Source organism: Pongo abelii, chromosome X, assembly GCF_028885655.2.
Source record: "Pongo abelii isolate AG06213 chromosome X, NHGRI_mPonAbe1-v2.0_pri, whole genome shotgun sequence".
NCBI lineage: Eukaryota > Metazoa > Chordata > Mammalia > Primates > Hominidae > Pongo > Pongo abelii.
The window spans coordinates 158102661-158124086 of NC_072008.2; the positions used below are offsets into that span (position 1 = coordinate 158102661).

Here is a 21426-nt window from a genome sequence, read left to right on the forward strand (position 1 = left end):
TAATAATTAAAAGCACTTCATGTTTTACTCAGCATAAAATACCAACTTCTTACCATATACCCTACATGATCTGGCCCTTCCTGTCTCTCAGGCTTCATTTCCTACTGCTTTACCCCTGGTCATCCCACTGCAGCCACTCTGGGATCTTGTCATCTCTTTAAATAGGCAAAATGATTTCCTGCTTCATGTTGCACTTACTGTTTCATCTCCCTGAGATGGTTTGGTCCCATGTCTTCACATGGTTGCTTTCTTGTCAATCAAATCTTAGCTCAGATGTTACCTTCCTAGTACCTTCCTAGTAAGGCTTTTCTTGATCACCCAATCTTACGAATTATTGTACTTGCAAATACCTGAAACTGTCTTTTCTGTTGTCTATGTGTTGATTATCTGTCTACGCTGCCCCATCAGTCTGTAAGATACAAAAGAACAGTCACCTTATTTTTCTTGTTTGTGCTATATCCTGAACCTGTAAAGCAGAATGACCCATAGCTGGAGCTCTGTAAACATTCGTTAAATAAATGAATAAAAGAGGTTCAGTTTAACAAGAAGTACTGAATCCCTGCCATGACTTAAGTACCATGTTAGACATTGGGGATATGATGAAGAATTGGATATGATGCACACCTTAGAGAATAAACAAAAACAAGTTCACGGGTAATAGTAAAGTAGAAAAGTCCTTTATGATTTATTTATAAAATACAGTGGTTATCCTTTCTTGGCAATATATGAACTCCCCTCTCTTTTTTATTTCTTTGAATGAAGTATAGGAGATGAAAGTTATTAGATGGAACTGGAAGGCAATGGAGAAATTTCTTCAGAAATTGACTATGGAAGAGTGTCATGGGTTGTTTCTTGAGTTTGAAGACCTATGCCTAGAATTGAGTTTCCAAGCTGGGACAGTGGGCAGGATCACTGATCCTGAGGCATTTATGCAGTTGGCATGGTTTACTTTTCATGTTACTCCTATTTCACACCCAGTTACACACCCTATTTTCATTCCCTCATCAGTGAGGGCTCTAAAGCTCTCCTTATGCATGGCCTCCCTCTTACCCAGCTCTACTCCTAGGAAAGAGTCAGAGAGTCATGCCTGTCAAGAAAGCAATAGCCACTGTCAACATTATCCTTGTCATAGGAGTTTACATTATTAATAGAGATCAAAGTTGTATGCTATGGGTCTCATTTTTCTGTGAGGAGAAGGAACTAATGTTTATTGACATGAAGCATTAAAATCACTTGAGATTGGAGGGCTGTGTTAGTGAAGTCCCTTTGCTAGTGAAGTTAGTGGAGTAGGGTGGATTTGGGGAGGTAGAGAGCGGCACATGTTGACAGCAAAGACTAAGCACAGGAGCAGAAACACACTTCTCATTGAGGAAACCAGAAAACCCTGAAGAATGTGGTAGGACGGATGGGGAAGAGGACAGTACCAGTAGCTTTGAAGAGATAAAAGATAAGGCTTGAAGATATTCTAGTTAAGGAACCCTGCGTAAAGCTTAAATAGATGAAGCTAAAGAGTGGAATTTCATAATTTAGTAAGGACCAGGGAAGGGCTTTGGGGGGTCTGGATCTGCTTAGAGCCCCTTGACTTACCTGGCAGATTATGGATACTGGGTTTTGGTAGAATTCAAGAGGAAAAAAAGAGCTAGAAGTTGAAAAATCATAAAATTGTTGGATAGGTCATAATGTGTGTGGTAGAAATTGAGTTGGATGATCTTCAAAGTCTTTCTCAATTCCAAACACTTCTGTGTTTATGATCATTTATATACAATTAGTTAGCCAACATCAGATCTTTCATTAGCACTCGGCATTTTCTCATGAGTCTTTTCTATAAATTAAGTATAACTTTGAAAAATCTAATACCCATAGCTAATCATTTTAATGTGACACTGTTCTGTACTTTCTTCCTTTTTCTAAAAAGACAAAGTCAATCCAAAAAGCTCTCAAAGGAAATTAAATTGGATTCCATCATTTCGTACCTATGATTACTTCAACCAAGTGATGCTACAGGTAAGAGGGCTTTTGTTCTTTGATTACTTCATATGTTGAATACATGTAATAGAAGACAAAGAATAGTGTTTGTCAAAGTGTGATTAGGAGATCATATGCATTACAATCAACCAGGGTATTTAAGTGGTTATTTGGTAGACTCGTTCAACATAGATGGTTATACTCTAATGAATTACCCTTCAAGTAGTTTTTCCCCCCTCAAGAATGTAAGGTGTTTATAGTTTCTATCTCCAAGAGAACTGGTTAGTTTCATGGAATATGGTTCCGAAGGACCATATTCCTTTGAGTGGGACAGATAAGGGTACAGATTTTGCCTTTGTCACTTACTTGCTGTATGTCTTGACTGAATTACCGTCTCCGAGCCTTGATTTCTTTCTCTTTAAAATGGGTAAAAATTATCTTTATCTCATTGAGATGATGTGAGAATAAAATAAAGTGAACACGTGTAAAATATATAGTACAGTGTTTGGCAATATTAGATGCCCTGGAAATTATCAGTCCAGTCCCTTTTCTCCTTCAGTACTGGCTGACCACCCAGCACTATGACCATTAGTGGACATAAAGGTGTCTGAGAAAGGCATTGTGTGAGTGAATATTTTCAAACCTATCCCAATGTTAGGGGCAAAATTCTGACTGTGAATGAATGGAGCCATATCGTAATATTCTACTTCATTTTTCTTCCTTTTAAGAAACAGACTCTCACTTTTTTTTTTTGACACAAGGTCTCTCACTCTGTCATCCAAGTTGGAGTGCACTTGTGTGATTGTGGCTCACGGCAGCCTCAAACTTCTGGGCCCAAGCAATTCTCCCACCTCAGCCCCCAAAGTAGCTGGGACCAGAGGTGCACACTACCATGTTCAGCTAATTATGTTTCATTACGTCTCACTCTGTCACCCAGGCTGGTCTCCCAAGCTCCTGGGCTCAAGCGATCCACCTTGGCCTCCCAAAGTGCTGGGATTACAGGCGTGAGCCATTGCACCTGACCCTCTCTCAATTTTATTAGAGGTTTTGTTTCAGGGATCCTATGCACAAATATTTGCTAAATAAAGGACTTAAAATGTGTTATGTGAAATCCTGTTGCCAATTTTATGAAACCAGATGCTTGTTTGAAATATTTTAGAAGCTAGACAAGGTATAACTACACCCTAGAGGGGTAATTATGTTCACAACTACAGAACATATGGCATTCAACTGGAAGGATCAGAATATCTTGGGTAATTCCCTCCTTTCCACTTTTTTCCCCTCCATTAGGCTTTAATAACTTCCCTAGAAAAGTCTGTTCTTTATTCATGAAGTTTTTTCTTGAAATAAACAAGCTCAGTCTGGCTAATCAGAGCTGACTTCAACCAGAGAGATGGAAACATCAGGGAGTCTGAGAAGAGGGACAGTAGAGGGCTCTTTCTCTTCACTTTCCAGTTTCATTACAGCTTTGGCCATTCTTCTGAAGCATGAAAGAAAGCGGAGTTTGGAGGGCAAGAGAGCAAGGTGACTTTGTTTCTTATGGCTTGTATTTCAGAGCAATAACTTAGCTTTGGATGTTTCCTTCCTGTTTGCCATACTGTTGGTCAAACGTAACAGCCTCCTGACATCTGCATAACAACCTACACTGTGCTGTCATGTAGAGTAGCCGATTTCATCCTCATAAGAAGCAGCCTATGATTAACTTAATAATGATGTTGATCCCTTTTACTGCAGGAAAGAGGAGACCAAAGCTGGGAGAGCTTGCACCTTGCCCAAATCCAAGACCTGTTGAGTAGCACAGCCGAGTAGCACACCATGTTTTCTCACTTACACTCCAGCCCATGGGGGTCCAGACTAACTCAGAGCAAACCATCTCAGTAGAGAATGTGGTAATCAAAATGCCAAAAGCAAGCAGACATACAGAAAATGAGTAGAGAAGCAAAGTGCCTTACCAGATCTGCCTAGACTCTTTTCTGAACCTATGTGTTTGGAAGGTCACTTGAGGCATGTGGCAATTTTGGATGTCATCTTTTGATGTCTAATGGGAAATAGCAAACACCCAGTTTTAAAAGTTTTTACTTAAAATTTTATCTTACAAAAATGTATATAACATATATTAACAGTTAAAAAAATAGTACAGGTAACACTGAGCTTAAGAAATAGAGCATTACTTTTAATTAGGCTATTGTCCTTTCTTATTGATTCGTAAGAGATCTTTATATATTCTGAACACAAGTCCTTTGTCAAATATATGTATTGTAATTAAAAAAAAAAAAAGAAATAGAGCACTACCAGATCCTTTGAAATCCCTTTGTTGTAATCTTCTTCTTCCACACCACTTCTTCCCTACTATTGCCTGAGTTCTGTATCAATATTCCTTTGCTTTGCTTTGTATTTTTAGGACATGTGTATGCATCTCTAAGTGATATGTTGTTTTCTTTTGTATGATTTTCACCTTTATATAAATGGAATTATATTGTATGTATTCTTCTCTGACTTGATATTTTTGCTCAACCTTTCTTTTTCAATTCATCCATGATATTGCATGTAACTCTAGTGCATTCATTTTTACTTCTGTATTCTTGTTAGAACATACTACACAATTACTTACCCATTTTGCTGTTGATGGGCACTAGAAATCTGTTTTAGCTCATGCTCCTTAGGAAGTAGAGGCTGAAGCAAAATTTATATGCTAAGGTTTTAGTGGGATATGCAATCTCAGGATAGCGAGGGTGAGGGGAAAAGTAAGGCAGGGAAGAAGGGAACTGAAATATAGGGTAGTTTATTACCAAGCTGGATAGAGCCTCACAAGAACACACAGCGGGTTGTTCAGTCACTCATAAAAGGCACCACACCTTGGAGTAGTCTGTATAGGGGAGGAAGAGAAAATAGTGTATCTACCAGTTCCTTTCTTTCTCCTGTCATTAGTCAAAAGTCACACCCAGGATGTTAGCAATTCTGTCCTTTGGGTTACCTGGCTTTTCTGGAAACCCAGTGGGGTACCCAGGTCCCATGCTCCGAGGTAGATGAAGTTACTGCCTTCATGAATCCAGTCATTTTGGATGGATACTGAAGCACCTAGTGCTGGCGGAGTTAGGAGACTAGGTTGGGACTGCAAAAGCAAAGCTAACATCCCTGGCTTGATTGAGGGTGGGTTGGGGTATGAATGAATCTTGAGGAGGCGCATAAACTGAGTCTGGTATAGCTGTAGGTTTTTGTTATTGTGAGCAGGTTTGCTTTGAACATTTTTGTTCATATATCCTCTTCCATATAAGCAAGAGTGTTTCTAGGTGTATATCTAGGAATGAGATTGCTGGAGGGTAGGGTGGAATGGTAGGGTAGCTCCCCTCTACATGAAAATGACAATGCTTTTCAAGTGGCTGTGTTTCACTGTGTATTTTACTGTTCATTTATATTCTTAGTAGTAGTGGATGAAAGTTCTTATTGCTCCACATCCTTGCTAACATTTTATTGTCTAATTTTTAAATTTTTGTCAATTGGGTGGGAATGGAATGGGGTCTTGTTTCATTGCAAATGACAATAAGCCTCTTTTCACAAATTTTGAGGCCATTTGTGTTTCCTCTTCTATGAGATGCTTGTTTCTAGCCTTTGCTCAGTTTCTTATGGTGTTGTTCTTTCTAATTATTCATATTTTGGAGATTTTTAAAATAGATTCTGGAAACAAATCACTTGCTAGTTATGTGTTGCAAAATTCTTGTTCTAGTTTGTAGCTTGCCTTTTCACAATTTAAGGTGACTTTTGACAAATTGTTAATTTTAAAGTAATCAAATTTACCAATCAAAGGGTGTTTGCTTTCCTGTTTAAAAAATTCTTACCATAGATAGCTCTTATTATTTTGAAATACGTCCCATCAATACCTAATTTATTGAGAGTTTTTAGCATGAAGGGTTGTTGAATTCTGTCAAAGGCCTTTTCTGCATCTATTGAGATAATCATGTGGTTTTTACAGCCAATATCATACTGAATGGGCAAAAACTGGAAGCATTCCCTTTGAAAACTGGCACAAGACAGGGATGCCCTCTCTCACCACTCCTATTCAACATAGTGTTGGAAGTTCTGGCCAGGGCAATTAGGCAGGAGAAGGAAATAATGGGTATTCAATTAGGAAAAGAGGAAGTCAAATTGTCCCTGTTTGCAGACGACATGATTGTATATCTAGAAAACCCCATTGTCTCAGCCCAAAATCTCCTTAAGCTGATAAGCAACTTCAGCAAAGTTTCAGGATACAAAATCAATGTAAAATCACAAGCATTCTTATACACCAATAACAGACAAACAGAGAGCCAAATCATGAGTGAACTCCCATTCACAATTGCTTCAAAGAGAATAAAATACCTAGGAATCCAACTTACAAGGGATGTGAAGGACCTCTTCAAGGAGAACTACAAACCACTGCTCAAGGAAATAAAAGAGGATACAAACAAATGGAAGAACATTCCATGTTCATGGGTAGGAAGAATCAATATCATGAAAATGGCCATACTGCCCAAGGTAATTTACAGATTCAATGCCATCCCCATCAAGCTACCAATGACTTTCTTCACAGAATTGGAAAAAACTACTTTAAAGTTCATGTGGAACCAAAAAAGAGCCCACATCGCCAAGTCAATCCTAAGCCAAAAGAACAAAGCTGGAGACATCACACTACCTGACTTCAAACTATACTACGAGGCTACAGTAACCAAAACAGCATGGTACTGGTACCAAAACAGAGATATAGACCAATGGAACAGAACAGAGGCCTTAGAAATAACGCCACATATCTACAAGTATCTGATCTTTGACAAACCTGAGAAAAACAAGAAATGGGGAAAGGATTCCCTATTTAATAAATGGTGCTGGGAAAACTGGCTAGCCATATGTAAAAAGCTGAAACTAGATCCCTTCCTTACACCTTAGACAAAAATCAATTCAAGATGGATTAAAGACTTAAACGTTAGACCTAAAACCATAAAAACCCTAGGAGAGAACCTAGGCATTACCATTCAGGACATAGGCATGGGCAAGGACTTCATGTCTAAAACACCAAAAGCAATGGCAACCAAAGCTGAAATTGACAAATGGGATCTAATTAAACTAAAGAGCTTCTGCACGGCAAAAGAAACTACCATCAGAGTGAACAGGCAACCTACAAAATGGGAGAAAATTTTTGCAACCTACTCATCTGACAAAGGGCTAATATCCAGAATCTACAATGAACTCCAACAAATTTACAAGAAAAAAACAAACAACCCCATCAACAAGTGGGCGAAGGACATGAACAGACACTTCTCAAAAGAAGACATTTATGCCGCCAAAAAACACATGAAAAAAATGCTCACTATCACTGGCCATCAGAGAAATGCAAATCAAAACCACAATGAGATACCATCTCACACCGGTTAGAATGGCAATCATTAAAAAGTCAGGAAACAACAGGTGCTGGAGAGGATGTGGAGAAATAGGAACATTTTTACACTGTTGGTGGGACTATAAAGTAGTTCAACCCTTGTGGAAGTCAGTGTGACAATTCCTCAGGGATCTAGAACTAGAAATTCCATTTGACCCAGCCATCCCATTACTGGGTATATACCCAAAGGACTGTAAATCATGCTGCTATAAAGACACATGCACACGTATGTTTATTGCGGCATTATTCACAATAGCAAAGACTTGGAACCAACCCAAATGTCCAACAATGATAGACTGGATTAAGAAAATGTGGCACATATACACCATGGAATACTATGCAGCCATAAAAAAGGATGAGTTCATGTCCTTTGTAGGGACATGGATGAAATTGGAAATCATCATTCTCAGTAAACTATCGCAAGGACAAAAAACCAAACACCGCATATTCTCACTCATAGATGGGAATTGAACAATGAGAACACATGGACACAGGAAGGGGAACATCACACTCTGGGGACTGTTGTGGGGTGGGGTGAGGGGGGAGGGATAGCATTGGGAGATATACCTAATGCTAGATGACGAGTTAGTGGGTGCAGCGCACCAGCATGGCACATGTATACATATGTAACTAACCTGCACATTGTGCACATGTACCATAAAACCTAAAGTATAATAATAATAAAAAATAAATAAAAAAGTTAAAAAAAATAAAAAAAAATAAAAAATTCTTACCTACCACAAGGTAATAAATATATTCTCTTATATTTTATTTTAAAAGCTTTAATGTTTTATCTGTTATATTTAATGTGTTCATACTTTTTGAGTTATTTTTTGTGTATGCTATGAAGGAGAAACATTACAAAGATAAGAGAATATTTTAAACTAGTGATTTCATTCTTCAGTGATGATGTGATTGGTTATATTTTTTACTTCTTCCCAAGTCACTTTTTGCAATTTATATTTTTTTAAGACTTGCTTTCAAATTTATTGGCGTAAAGTTGTTCATAATATTCTCTTATCTTCATAATGTCTGAAGCTTCTGTAATGATAACCACTTTTCACTCCTAATATTGTTTGTGTTTTTTGCCCCATGATTCATCTTACCAGAGGTTTGTCGATTTTAATGTTCTTTTCAAAGAATTGACTTTTAATTTTCTTGATTCTCTCCATTGTGTCATTATTTTTTGTTTTATTAATTTCTGCTCTTATTTTTATTATTTACTTTTTTCTACTTTTTGGGGTTCATTTTTTGTTCTCTAACAATTTTAGATTATTTAATTCATTGATTTGTAACCAATTTTCTTTTCTGATATATACATTTAGGCAAAGATTCTCAAGTGTTGTTTTAGCTGCATTTCACAGGTCTCGATAAATAGTGTTTAAAAAATTATTCTATTATACTTTCTAATCTCCATTATAACTTATTATTTGGCCTATTTTTTTTTTACGGTAAAATGTATATAACGTGAATTTACCATTTAATCACTTTTAAATATAGAATTCAGTGGCATTAAGTACTTTCACATTATTGTGCAACCATCACCACCATCCATTTCCAGCTTTTAAAATCTTGTGTAACTGAAACTCTGTACTCAAACAATAACTCCCCATTCTCACTTTCTCCCAGTTCCTGGTAACCACCATTCTACTTTCTGCATCTATCAGTTTGGCTATCCTAGTAACTTCATATAAATGGAATCATACAGTAATGTCCTTTTGTAACCTGTTTCACTTAGTATAATATCTTCATGTTTCATCCATGTTGTAGTGTGTGGCAAAATTCTCTTTCCTTTTAAGGCTCAATAATGTTTTGTTGTTTGTTACACATTTTGGTTATACATTCATCTGTTGGACACTTAGATTGTTTACAACTTTTGGCCATTATGAATAATGCTTCTGCGAGCATAGGTGTACACATACCTGTTTGAGTCCCTGCTTTCAGGGTGTTTTTTTTTTCACTATACACTCAGAAGTGGAAATGCTGAATCACATGATAGTTCTATGTTTAGTTATTTGAGAGACTGCCATAGAGTTTTCTATGGCAGCTTTGTCATTTTATACTACCATCAATAGTGCATAGGGGTTTCAATTTCTTCATATCTTGTCCCAAAACTATTTGTTTTGTTTTAATCATAGCCCATCCTAATGGGTTTGAGGATTTCATGACTTTATACAAATAGAGAATCCTGCTTCAATTATTTGGGCTTCCTGAATCTTAAGATTGGTGTATTTTATTACTTCTGGATAATTTTCCACCTATATCTCACTGAGTATTTCCTCTTCTCTGTTATATTATCTCCTTCTGGAACACTGATCAGACGTATGTTGGACTTTCTGATTCTCTTCTCCATGAAATGAATTTATCTTATTTTTCCATTTGTATGTCTCCTTGTGTTACATTCTGAGTCATTTCCTCAGCTCTTTCCAGCTCAAAAATTTTATTTCTGGCTGTGTTCTAACATGCTATTTAACTTATACATTAAGTTTCTAATTTTGATGACAATATCATCTATAGACATTTTGTTTGATTACGTTTTATATCTCACGAGTCAGTTTTGAGTCTCTTGTTTCTTCATATTTCTAGTGCCCTTTGTTATTTATTTAAGCCTGTTAAGCACACTTATTTTGTATTCTGTATCTGATAATTCCAATATGTTATTTCTAAATATGATTCTTTATTTTATTATGTCTATTGCCTCTTATTCGTAATGCTTCATCTCTTCCTGTGTTTTATTTTTATTATAAGCTCATATTATTTATAATTTTATCTACATGAATTCTTTGAACCCTCATTTTAAAATAATTCTCTAGATGTGATTTTGATTTCCTTTTATTAGACATATGGGGTCAGGATCACTTTAAACTAAATATTAGACTTTGGTTGTTGAGGGCCACACAGGTAGTATATGAATTCTAGCTCCAAGTTTGTGTGAAGGTGGGCTTCTGCTTAGTACCTCCTAAAGTTGACTATTTTCTCTTTTCCTACTCTTCCCAGGATGGAGGCTGAGGCAGACATGCACATTCCCTGTCTCCTTTCACTGGATAAGATTTTTCTGTTTCACTTGTTGAAAGTATCACCCTTTTGGAGACCTGGCTTTATACTGTGGTCTTCGATTTCACCTCCTACCTTGTACAGGCCTCGGCTTTGCTTTTGTCCCCCAAGCTCTAGGCTATCAGTGTTAGAAGATAGTCTCAAGGCAAATACAGGGTCTAATATTCTCTAATGTCTTAATTCTCACAATCTAGTCATTTCTGATATCAGGTTATTTCCCTTACTTTACCAATAGCTTGGTCCTGTTTTGAAAAATAAGTTTTAATATATCTTATTCATCATTTTAGATATTCTCTACCAGGAGGCATTTGTCTGGCTGTTGAATCCATTATACAGCAGGAAAGTGATGGCAATATCCATATTTATCAGGAGATGACTAACCTAACCACAAATGAAAGTGTCCTTAAAATATTTTTAACATTTTTGAAATTAAGTGTTCTTAAAGTGAAACGACCTACACGTGGAAATGAATCTTCTTAGCTTGTGTTAGAGAATTTCATGTTAATTGGGTGTACATTGAAATTTGTTTGTTTGAGTGACACATCATTTGATAAACATTTCATGTTTAAGGTTAAGTAGATTCTGTGTAGGAGGCAGAATAATGGAATTTTAATTAAGTCTGTGCCTACTTTATTGATATTTAAGGACTGCAGTGCATTTCAGTGTGCTATTATAATTATCTATGCATTTAGCAATAAAGCTATCATTTTATTATTGTTCCACTATTTAATTACATTATTATTCTCTCGTCATTAGTTATTAGATGGCTTTATGATTACACTGAGCGCAGATGGAGTGATCATTTATGTGGCTGAAAACATCTCTTCTCTTCTTGGACATTTACCAGTAAGTTCTTTCTACTTTTGGGAAAGTGGATCATTCTGGTTTGTTGTTTAGGGGTTCATTATTTATTTTCTTTTTTTTATTATACTTTAAGTTTTAGGGTACATGTGCACAACGTGCAGGTTTGTTACATATGTATACATGTGCCATGTTGGTGTGCTGCACCAACCCATGATTCTTCCTATTGATTCTTCCTACCTGTGAGCATGGAATGTTCTTCCATTTGTTTGTATCCTCTTTTATTTCCTTGAGCAGTGGTTTGTAGTTCTCCTTGAAGAGGTCCTTCACATCCCTTGTAAGTTGGATTCCTAGGTATTTTATTCTCTTTGAAGCAATTGTGAATGGGAGTTCACTCATGATTTGGCTCTCTGTTTGTCTGTTATTGGTGTATAAGAATGCTTGTGATTTTTGCACATTGATTTTGTATCCTGAGACTTTGCTGAAGTTGCTTATCAGCTTAAGGAGATTTTGGGGTATTTTCAGGAGCATAATGCTCATCAGAGAAGATGTTTTCAATGTTGTCAAAATGTGCCCCTGTTTTATTGTCATTTCCGTTGGTTTCAGAATACTATAGATTGGGTGTCTTTATAAACAACACAAATTTATATTTTATAGTTTTAGAGTCTGAGAAGTCCAAGATTAAGGTGCCAAGAGATTTGGTGTCTAGTGAGGGCCCACTCTCTGCTTCATGGACATCTTTATTCTTACTATAACTTCATATAGTAGAAGAAGCAAGGGAGCTCTTTTTTTTTTTTTTTTTTTTTTTTTTTTTTTTGAGATGGAGTCTCGCTCTTTCACCCAGGCTGGAGTGCAGTGGTGCGATCTCGGCTCACTGCAACCTCTGCCTCCGGGGTTCAAGTGATTCTCCTGCCTCAGCCTCCTGAGTAGCAGGGATTATAGGCACGCATCACCACGCCTGGCTAATTTTTGTATTTTTAATAGAGACGGGGTTTCACCATGTTGGCCAAGCTGGTCTCGAACTCCTGACCTCAAGCGATCCACCCATCTCAGCCTCCCAAAGTGCTGGGATTAAAGGCGTGAGCCACCATGCCCAACGTAGGGGTCTCTTTTATAAGGATACTAATCCCATTAATCATCTCCAAAGGCCCCACCTCTTAATATAATACCATCACATTGACAGTTAGATTATTTCAATATATAAAGTTTTGGGGGACATAAACATTTAGTCTGTAGCAAGGCCTTCATATTCCACTTATACATGTGTTTGAAGAGGGGTTACCTAGAATACATTTACCAACAACCCTCCCACACAAACTGTCTGCCATTGGCATGGTTGTGTTAACAAAAAGTTTTGGGAGAGGATGTGAAGAAATTGAAACCCCTATTCACTATTGGTCGTAGTGTAAAACAATCATATCTCGGTTGTTGTTTTCATTACATGTTCCTCATTCCACAGAGTTGTCTCAAGAACTTCACAAACCCTAATCCAGAGATCTATAGTACTCAAATTTGGAACATGGAAATTAATAGAAGCTAGATTAGATTATCTTGTAGTTAGGTTGGAAGTGGATTGAAAACATTTCACTAGTTTAGCCAGGCCAGTTGGCCTGTTCCGTGGCCTTCTTGGAAGCTCAGAGTCCTTATACCCTTTTAAAAAAAATTACAGATGCTAGAATCGATCTCTTTTATTTCTCATTCTCTTTCATTTTTTTTTAAAAAACAGTTTATATTTCCAAATTCAGCTTATATTTGTAGGATACCAAAACAGCTAAATGAAATAGTAGAGATATTTATTGGATTGCACTTTAGTATATTTAAACCACAGAAGGAAAAGAGTCTTTTAAAATATATATTAAAAGAAGGAATGTGCGAGTATGATCCATTACAGCTTAAATTTTGTTATAATGAAGACCAGAAAACTACCCAAATTCTTGTGGCATCAGATATTGCTTAAACCAAATTGGTCATTGGCTGAGACTGGTGACTTTTTCTTATTATGTGAGGATTTATTATAGTGATGGTGTTAGTTATGATATGATCTTGCTTCTTTATGTATTTGGTTCAGAGTTTTCAGTATCAAGAAGCTCTTTCACCCTTCAGCATTTGAGGTACCACACACACACACGCCCCCCAAAAACCACAAGGCCTAGAGAGGTGTCTGGGACATGTGCTTTGAACTGCCAGCCTTAAACAATAAACTTGATTTACGTGAGATCAGTGTACTTAAAAATAAATGTATAACTATTACATTTGTACATAAACATCAAATGGGAATTAAGTTATATATTCCTATAAAACGAGGTTAAAAATGGCTACACCTGAGGCATAGTTTCACACTTCCTCATTGAATCCTAACTGTTCTTAATTTTTCAAAGCAGGCAATCTTTTTCTCAGGCTTTGATTAAAAATTTCATTTTATAAGTCATCCAACTTATATTATAAAATGGAGAGTGAACCATTTCTAGAGTGTCTGCGTGGCTCCAGGAATCTTCAGTTTCATTACATATCAGGGCACCTCTGTCTATGGAGCAACTCCAAACTAATAGCATGGTGGGATGGAAAGAACTTGGTCTTTGGAATCAAATAATCTAGAGATTAAAATTTAGCTTTGTTTCTAACTACCTGACCTTTAGTTTCTCTTCTATAAGTGGGGAAATAATAGTACTTAGAGAGTGCTGGGAGATGAATTATTATAAATAACGTGATTGGCTAAGGCCCATCTGATCAGTGACATTTATACAGAGACCTGAATGGAGTATTGTGATATGCAGGTAACTGGAGCAAGTGTCTTTCAGACAGAGGAGAAAGCTTATGTAAGAGCCTGAAAGCAGGAAAAGTTACAGCAAAGAGGACAGTGTAACTGGAGTGCTGTGAGCAAAAGGAAACTAGAGATGATAAAGTCAGAGCAGTAACAGGAGAAGTAACATCCCTTTTCCTCTGAGATGGGAGGAAGCCATTGGGGAGGTTGGAGCAGATGAAAGAAATGATCTAACTTAAGTTTTATCAGAATCGCTTTGGCTGTTATGTCAAGAATTGGCTATGAGGGGCAGGCATGGAAGTACAGAGTCCACTTGGAGGGCCATAGATGGTAGTGGGTTGGATTAATGTGGCAGTGGAAGTATTTTGTAGGTAAAATAAGTTGTTTTGCTGATGTATTGGAAGAGGGGTGTGACAGAGAGATAAGATGTGTCCAAGTTATGCTGTTACAACACATACCATGAATAAAATGATGCCCATTATCATCATCATCATGGTATTAAACTTTTATCTGAAACCTGCCATCATGTTTTCCCAATCATTGATTTCATTGACAGTTTTTTTTTTTTCTTTGGAAAAACTCATTGTCATTTGTAGTGGTAAGTTCCAGTCACTGCCCCCTGTTCTTAGCAGCCTGCCCTCCTACTCACCCTACTCGGTCATTCCCCCCGAAAATAAAATCAAATCTGGGAGTTTACATATATTTATTCTCTTTTGCAGTTCTAAAGCAAATGAAACTTTTAAAACATACACTACATCTGAAAAGATTCTCAGCATTGAATCTTTAAGAGATTAAAACTTAGCAGGTTTTGAACATAGGTACATGGTTAGTTTGTGATAACTGTGATGAGATTTGCCCTATTTTCCCTGAGAAGCTTACAGCATAGTAGAGATTTAGTAGTGATGAGTCTCATTTGATTCGAGATGCTGCCTAAATCTCCTGCAGCGGATCTTATCCTTCCCTGTGCCCTATACAGTTGAATAGTTTTCTAATGCATGTATAATATGAATGTCTTTGGTAGTAAAAAAGATGCTTCTTGCCTAGATTCTCAGTAAACGTCATGAAGTCCTCAGTAAATTTCTTAATTCTTTTTTTTTTGCCGTGACTGAGACTCACCACACTAATGTTTATGTGACAACTAATAGATATTTGCAAACTTGGCTTTTGAAAAACCACCTTAATTTTTTGCTGGTATTTATCCTTGCTTCATTAAGTTCTAAGTACCTTGATCTTTCTACCTTGTGTAATAAGAAGAGCAAATGCTAAAAATTTACAAAAATAACATGAGGTCGATCATGCTTTCAGGTCTCTGCCCTTTTTCTAGCTAAGGAACAAGGCCACTGGAACAGATCCACTGTTTCAATTAGTGGTTAATTATAAAGCTTATTGTCACTATTCCTATCCCTAGAGAAGCAATAAGAAACTCATTACCACTAGTCACATCCAAGAGAATGTAGACTATCAAAAGATAGCTCACTTTGAACTCTTTCAAGTGACAATGCTATCTTCATTTTTCAACTAATGAAAGAACTTACGAGACATAGAACTTTGTACCTGTTGTTAGGGTATTATTTTATACTCTACATCATAATTGATTGTGCATATTTAATCTGCCTTACTAGACTATGTGCTCATTGGAATTCGTTGTCAGGTTCATCTTTTGTAAACCTTATAAGAAATAAGTATAAAATCTTATTCAGTGAATTACTTCATGTAGAATGTCCAAAATACAGGAACTGGTCCAGTAGCAAATTTTCTGTTCCTGATGCAAACTGGACTTGAGGCAGCTATGATGTAGTAGAAGGAACAATAGACATGGAATTGGATGGAGCTTTCATGTCAATTTCATTTCTGCATTTCTGAACTCTCAATAATTGGAGAAGCCTTAATTTCCTGATGAATAAAACAAGGGATAATTCTTACTCTCCCAGGGGATTCAGTGAGCTTGTATATGTGAACATACCTAGAACAGTGACTGGCATGGAGCAGTTGTTTATCGTGTGTTAGATGAGTGAATGGATGAGTGGTCTCCACAGAGGTAACCTAGTTTGGCATCTAAAGTCTATTTTATAACTAAACCAACAAAAGTGTTTTTATTGAAAAAGTTAAATATAGTGAAAAAAATCTACATTTCTTTCGGGAAGTCAGTATTTTACTGTGTGACTTTCACTGTCAAGATGTATTGCCTGTTAATTCCATAATGTTTTGTTTGCTAGACTGAGGTAATATTTCTATCCTTAATCAAGCCAAGCTTGATTGAGACAGCATCTGTCTGCTGATTTGATCATTGACCAGTTCATAGGCTGGCTTCTACAAATGGGCCATAAAGATATATTTCTAAATAGTGACTGTAGATTATTAATGCTAATCAGTTAAAAAATCATTGGAATTTGTGGTTCATCACACAAAGCCATTATTCAGCTACAAGGAATACTTTATTACTTTGTTGCTATCACATTAAAGGCTCATTACTTCTATATCTGATATTCAATTTATCCATGTCTCACCGTATTTCAGCTACATGATACAGTATTATTCATTCATTCAACCAATATTTACTGAGTGCTTACCAGTGCCAAGCTCTGTTCTAGGTGTTGAAGATATAGCAATGAATAAGACAGGCAAGGTCTCTGTTATACTGCAATTTACATTTTAATGGGGAAGGCAGACAATAAACAGATAACAAAAAAGGCAATAAGAGAATGTCAAGGAGTTGGTGCTATGTAAAATACTTTTGAGTAAAGACCTGTATTAAGTGAGGGAGAAAGCCATTGCAAATATTTGGGAACGAGTGCTTCACATTTAAGGAGGAGTTAGTTTAAGGGCTCTGAGATGAGTATTTGCTCTCATTGTGTTTGGATGTGAATGAGGAGTTAGGTGTACCTGGAGTGCAGTGAGAGAGAGAGAGAGAGAGAGAGAGCAGATAAGGTCAATAGCAGCAAGGAACCAGAATATAGAGTGGTGAAAGCCCTTAGAAAGACTTTGGCTTTTATTCAGAATGACTTGGATAATCAGTAGAAAATTTTGAGTGAGCATAGGAATAGCATGATGTGGCTCATGTTTAGAAAGAATCATGCTGGCTGTTCTATAGAGAATGGAGTGGTGACAGGGGCATGGCAAGAATAGATGCAGGGAGCGCAGTTACGGCTACTGCAGTAATCCAAACTGGAAATGAGACTTGGACCAAGTGGTGAAAAGTGAACTGAGTCTGTATGTGTTTTGAAAATTGATCCATTAGAGATTGCTGATAGACTGGATATTGAGTTTGAGAGTTAAAAGGCAAGTCAAGGACAAGTAAATGGGTAAATGGTGGTTGCCATTACTGATATTAGGAAGACTGAGGGAGGAACATATTTTGTCAAAGAAAAGATCAGTTCTTTTTGGATATCTTAAAGTTGAAATCCGATTAGACATCCAAGTTGAGTTATCATGGGGGCAAGAGACGAGTATCTGTGAGTCATTAACAGATAGGCGGTATTTAATGAGATGGAAGTGGAAGAGACCACGTAGGGAAACAGGCCTAATGACTAAGCCCTGGCACTCCGATGCCTAGTATTCAGGAAGCAAGACTAAGATCTAGCAAACTGTGAAGGAGTAGCCTTTGAGGTAGAAGTATATCCTCATGTGTGTGGTGTCCTGGAAGTCAAGTAAATGTATCAAGGGAAAAAGAAGGATCAATTGCATCAAATGCTGAGATGGTTGGTAAGATGAAGGCTGAGAAGTGATTATTTGATTTGGCAATATGGAGGGCATTAGTGACCTTGACAAAAGCAGTTTCAGTGGAGTGGAGTGGTTAGATATAAACTTCATTAGTGTGGTTTCAAGAAAGAGCGAGAAGTGAAGAAAGGGGAGGTAACAAGTGTCATTTCATTTCAGGAATTTTTGTTCCAAAGCGGACCAGACAGGCAGAGTTATAATTGAAGTGAGAGGCGGTAATGTAAAGGAAGGTTATGCATGTTTAGAATTTTGTGTTGTTTTTGTTTTCCTGACTTTTAAAAAAATTTTGTGTTGTTTTTGTTTTCCTGATTATTTTTAAAATTTCTTATTGATTTATAAATTTGTACGTAACTCCAGATAAGTAGAATTATAATTGAAGGGAGAGGCGGTAATGTAAAAGAAGGTTATGCGTTTTTAGAATTTTGTGTTGTTGTTTTTGTTTTCCTGATTATTTTTAAAGTTTCTTATTGATATGTAATATTTGTACATATGTATGGCGTACATGTGATATTTCAATACATGCATAGAGTGTGTAATGACCAAACAGATGACAGATATCATAGCATGTATAGTACAGCATTTTGTATGCTTATGGGAACACCCAATTGAGAGGGAAAGAAAACTTGATGTGTGGCGTAGGGTGAGACTTTCTAGAACAATGTCTTTTCATAGTCTACAGAAAATGGGATGCAGTGCACAGGTGAAGGAGTTAAATTCAGGTAGGAGCTTATTCATTGGAAGAGGAGGGAAAGCAGGCCTCTAGGCACAGGAACAGATAGGTTGGTAGATTTGGTGTCAGATGTTGACATTTCCCATTTTTTTTTTCACTGAAACAAGAAATTAGGTCAGCTGAAAATGAAGGAAGGCTTGGGGGTCAGATGTTTGAAGGAGGAAAAAGAGTAGGGGAGCAAATTGTCTAAATGATTTTTGGGCAGACTTGAATACTTATTTCAAATAATATACTGCTTAGTTGTGGATTTTTCTTCATTTATGTTCAATTGCTTGGGTGAAGGTGTAGATAAATGAAAGGTTGGAAGTAACTAGAGTCAAAATTTTCACAGGCAAATATGGTAGCGGGAAAGAGCACATAGGAATGATTACACTGACTATGGAATCTGAGCTGGATAGGGAAAGATGCGATGATTTGAGGAAGATAATGCACAGTAAAAATGTGATAGGAATGGATTAGAGGTCTCAGTGGATGGAATCATTGTTGGAGAGCTGGTACATACAAGAGGGGTACTTGTATGAGTGCACTGGAAGGGTAGGAAGTGGTGATCATAAAGTAGGATAATATGAATTGTATTTTTTAGAGGTACAACAGGTATAACTGTACATGGCTGAGGTGGGGCAGAGCATAAGCTCACTGGAGGTAAGGAGATAGAGGAACTGAACAGTATTAACACAGATAAAAAAGCTTACTCTCTCCCTCTTCCCCTCCTTTTTCCCTTCACCTCCTCCTCTCCTCTCCCGCCAGGCTGAGATTGTGGGCAAAAAATTATTAAGCCTTCTGCCTGATGAAGAGAAAGATGAAGTCTACCAAAAGATTATTCTCAAATTTCCTTTACTAAACTCAGGTATGTATATTTTTAAAAGTAGTAAATTCTTAGGTTTTAAGGGACAAGTAACAATCGCTCAATGGATTAATTTCTAAAAGGATATTAGAGCTTGTACGGCTGTTGATCATATATTAATTTACTTTCATATAATATTACAAACTATATTTCTAGTGTTAAAAAATCTCTCCTCCATTAAATCTTATTCTTCACCACAGACCCTGAGTATTGTAGCATTTGTACAATTGCATTAGTGCTATATAAATAACGGACCATTGTGTATAGTGTTCTAGCTGGTGCCCTACTCTACTGATACAACATAGATAGCTATGTAAGTGCTAATGTTCGTGGAAAGAAAATAATATTTTTGTAAAATGTAATCTAAGTAGGACATTGGTCATATGAAATAATCCAGTAGAATATGGTAAAGTACAAATGTAGACTTGTTTTGTATTTGTTCTCTTTTTATTAGAAACACATATTGAATTTTGCTGTCATTTAAAAAGAGGAAATGTTGAACATGGTGATAATTCTGCTTACGAAAACGTGAAATTTATTGTGAATGTAAGAGATATTTGTAATGGTAAGCAATTCTGTTTATCTTATCTATATGACATTTATGAGTTATGTAGCCTCTCATTACTAACGTAAATGCTCTTCTGCTTGGTACTTGCAAACTGTCTGATATCCCTATGGCTACAGTTTCTGACTACTCACATTAATCAGACTTTTAAAAATTAACAGTGAAATTTACAAGGTGGGGAACACTGAGTTGTTAAGGATGGCTCTTTCTTTTTATAAAACAAGGAAATGATCGCAAAAATATAACAAAAGAAATTTAATGCTTATCCAAGCTTAAAATAAAGGGGACTCTATGGGTCTATGTGTACCAGAAATTAAAGTTTAAAGCAGTATGACAGTGGTAAGAAGAAGCTGATTTTGTGGTGGCCTCAGTGGATTTTAAGTCATGCACAGGCTCCATTGGCTGGGGTCGGGAATTCTAACACCCAGTCAAGTACCAGTATAGAAAACCTAGAGATCAATAAAGTGATCAATAAAGTTCTGTCCATTGGCCCAGAGGAATAGTGAGTAGGTTTATCATCTCTCTGGGAATTTGAATGGACAAAATGTGCCATTTACAAGAAACCAAAACCCAAATTTTTGTTGCGTGTGGATATAGGGTCCATTTTACAAATTTTGAGGTTTCAGAAACTGCAAGCTGAGAAATTAACATAAATTAATTAATATTAACTGGTTTGGAGCCATTAAAATATCTGGGACTTGAATCAGAGGTAAATAGCCCAAATAGCTAACAAATATATGAAAAGATACTCCAACTCACTAATAAGCAAAGAATGAAACATTTAAAAACCAGTGACATTAGCACTCTCCACCCATCAGAATGGGAAAAATTAGAAGTGTGAATAATACCAAATATTGATGAACATGTGAGAAATGAATAAATAAATAAATGAAATTAACTCACGCAAAAGCTGGCTGATATATTTGTCATGATTCTTGGAAATTAAAAGTCATACCTTTTGAAAAAATCTTACTTGACTCTGTGTGCACAAACTACACACACACACACACACACACACACACACACTCCCACACACTCTACCCATATGGTCTATATAAAAGAGAGGAGCCACATCTCTTTTGGAGACTAAAATGTCCATCCACAGGGTAATAACGGAAGACTGAAAAACAACCTTAACTCTCAACATTTGATTCTCAGTAATAAATTCTTTATGTTTTGATGGGGAGGGTGGCTGGTAAGGAAAGAAGACAGGAAAAATCCCATGGCTCAGAATTTTGAAAATTGTCAATGGGTTAGCAAACAGCACATGGATGTGTCAGGTATTTGTCTTCTTGTTTAACTGGTCCACCTTTCTGTTTTCACATGTGTGTCTATCTTCCTTAGAGTCTCCTGTGGTCTTTAGTGGCTTCTTTTCCAACCACCTCTATGCTGACTTCTCTGCTGCATGTATTCCTCAGGAGGATCGGTTTTATCTTGTGGGAAATGTTTGCATTCTCAGGACTCAGCTCCTGCAGGTGGGCATACTGTGTTTGTGCTTCCCCCATTGTGGCGATGTGGGCTTCCTTTGAAGGTTCACTTCCCCTTTGGTCTGTCAGCCACCGGACAACATTGCTAAATT

At 36.8% G+C, this 21426-nt stretch overlaps 1 protein-coding gene across 1 annotated transcript in view; it reads left to right on the forward strand.

The window, feature by feature from the left end:
* PASD1 (PAS domain containing repressor 1) overlaps nucleotides 1–21426 on the forward strand; it is a 114754-nt gene that overhangs the window by 38261 nt on the left and 55067 nt on the right. Inside the window, exons 4-8 of the mRNA XM_054545198.1 lie at nucleotides 1916–2004; nucleotides 11186–11275; nucleotides 19186–19285; nucleotides 19737–19847; nucleotides 21192–21322. Of these exons, the coding sequence (XP_054401173.1) occupies nucleotides 1916–2004; nucleotides 11186–11275; nucleotides 19186–19285; nucleotides 19737–19847; nucleotides 21192–21322 (521 nt within the window). The remainder of the gene's footprint in view (nucleotides 1–1915; nucleotides 2005–11185; nucleotides 11276–19185; nucleotides 19286–19736; nucleotides 19848–21191; nucleotides 21323–21426) is intronic.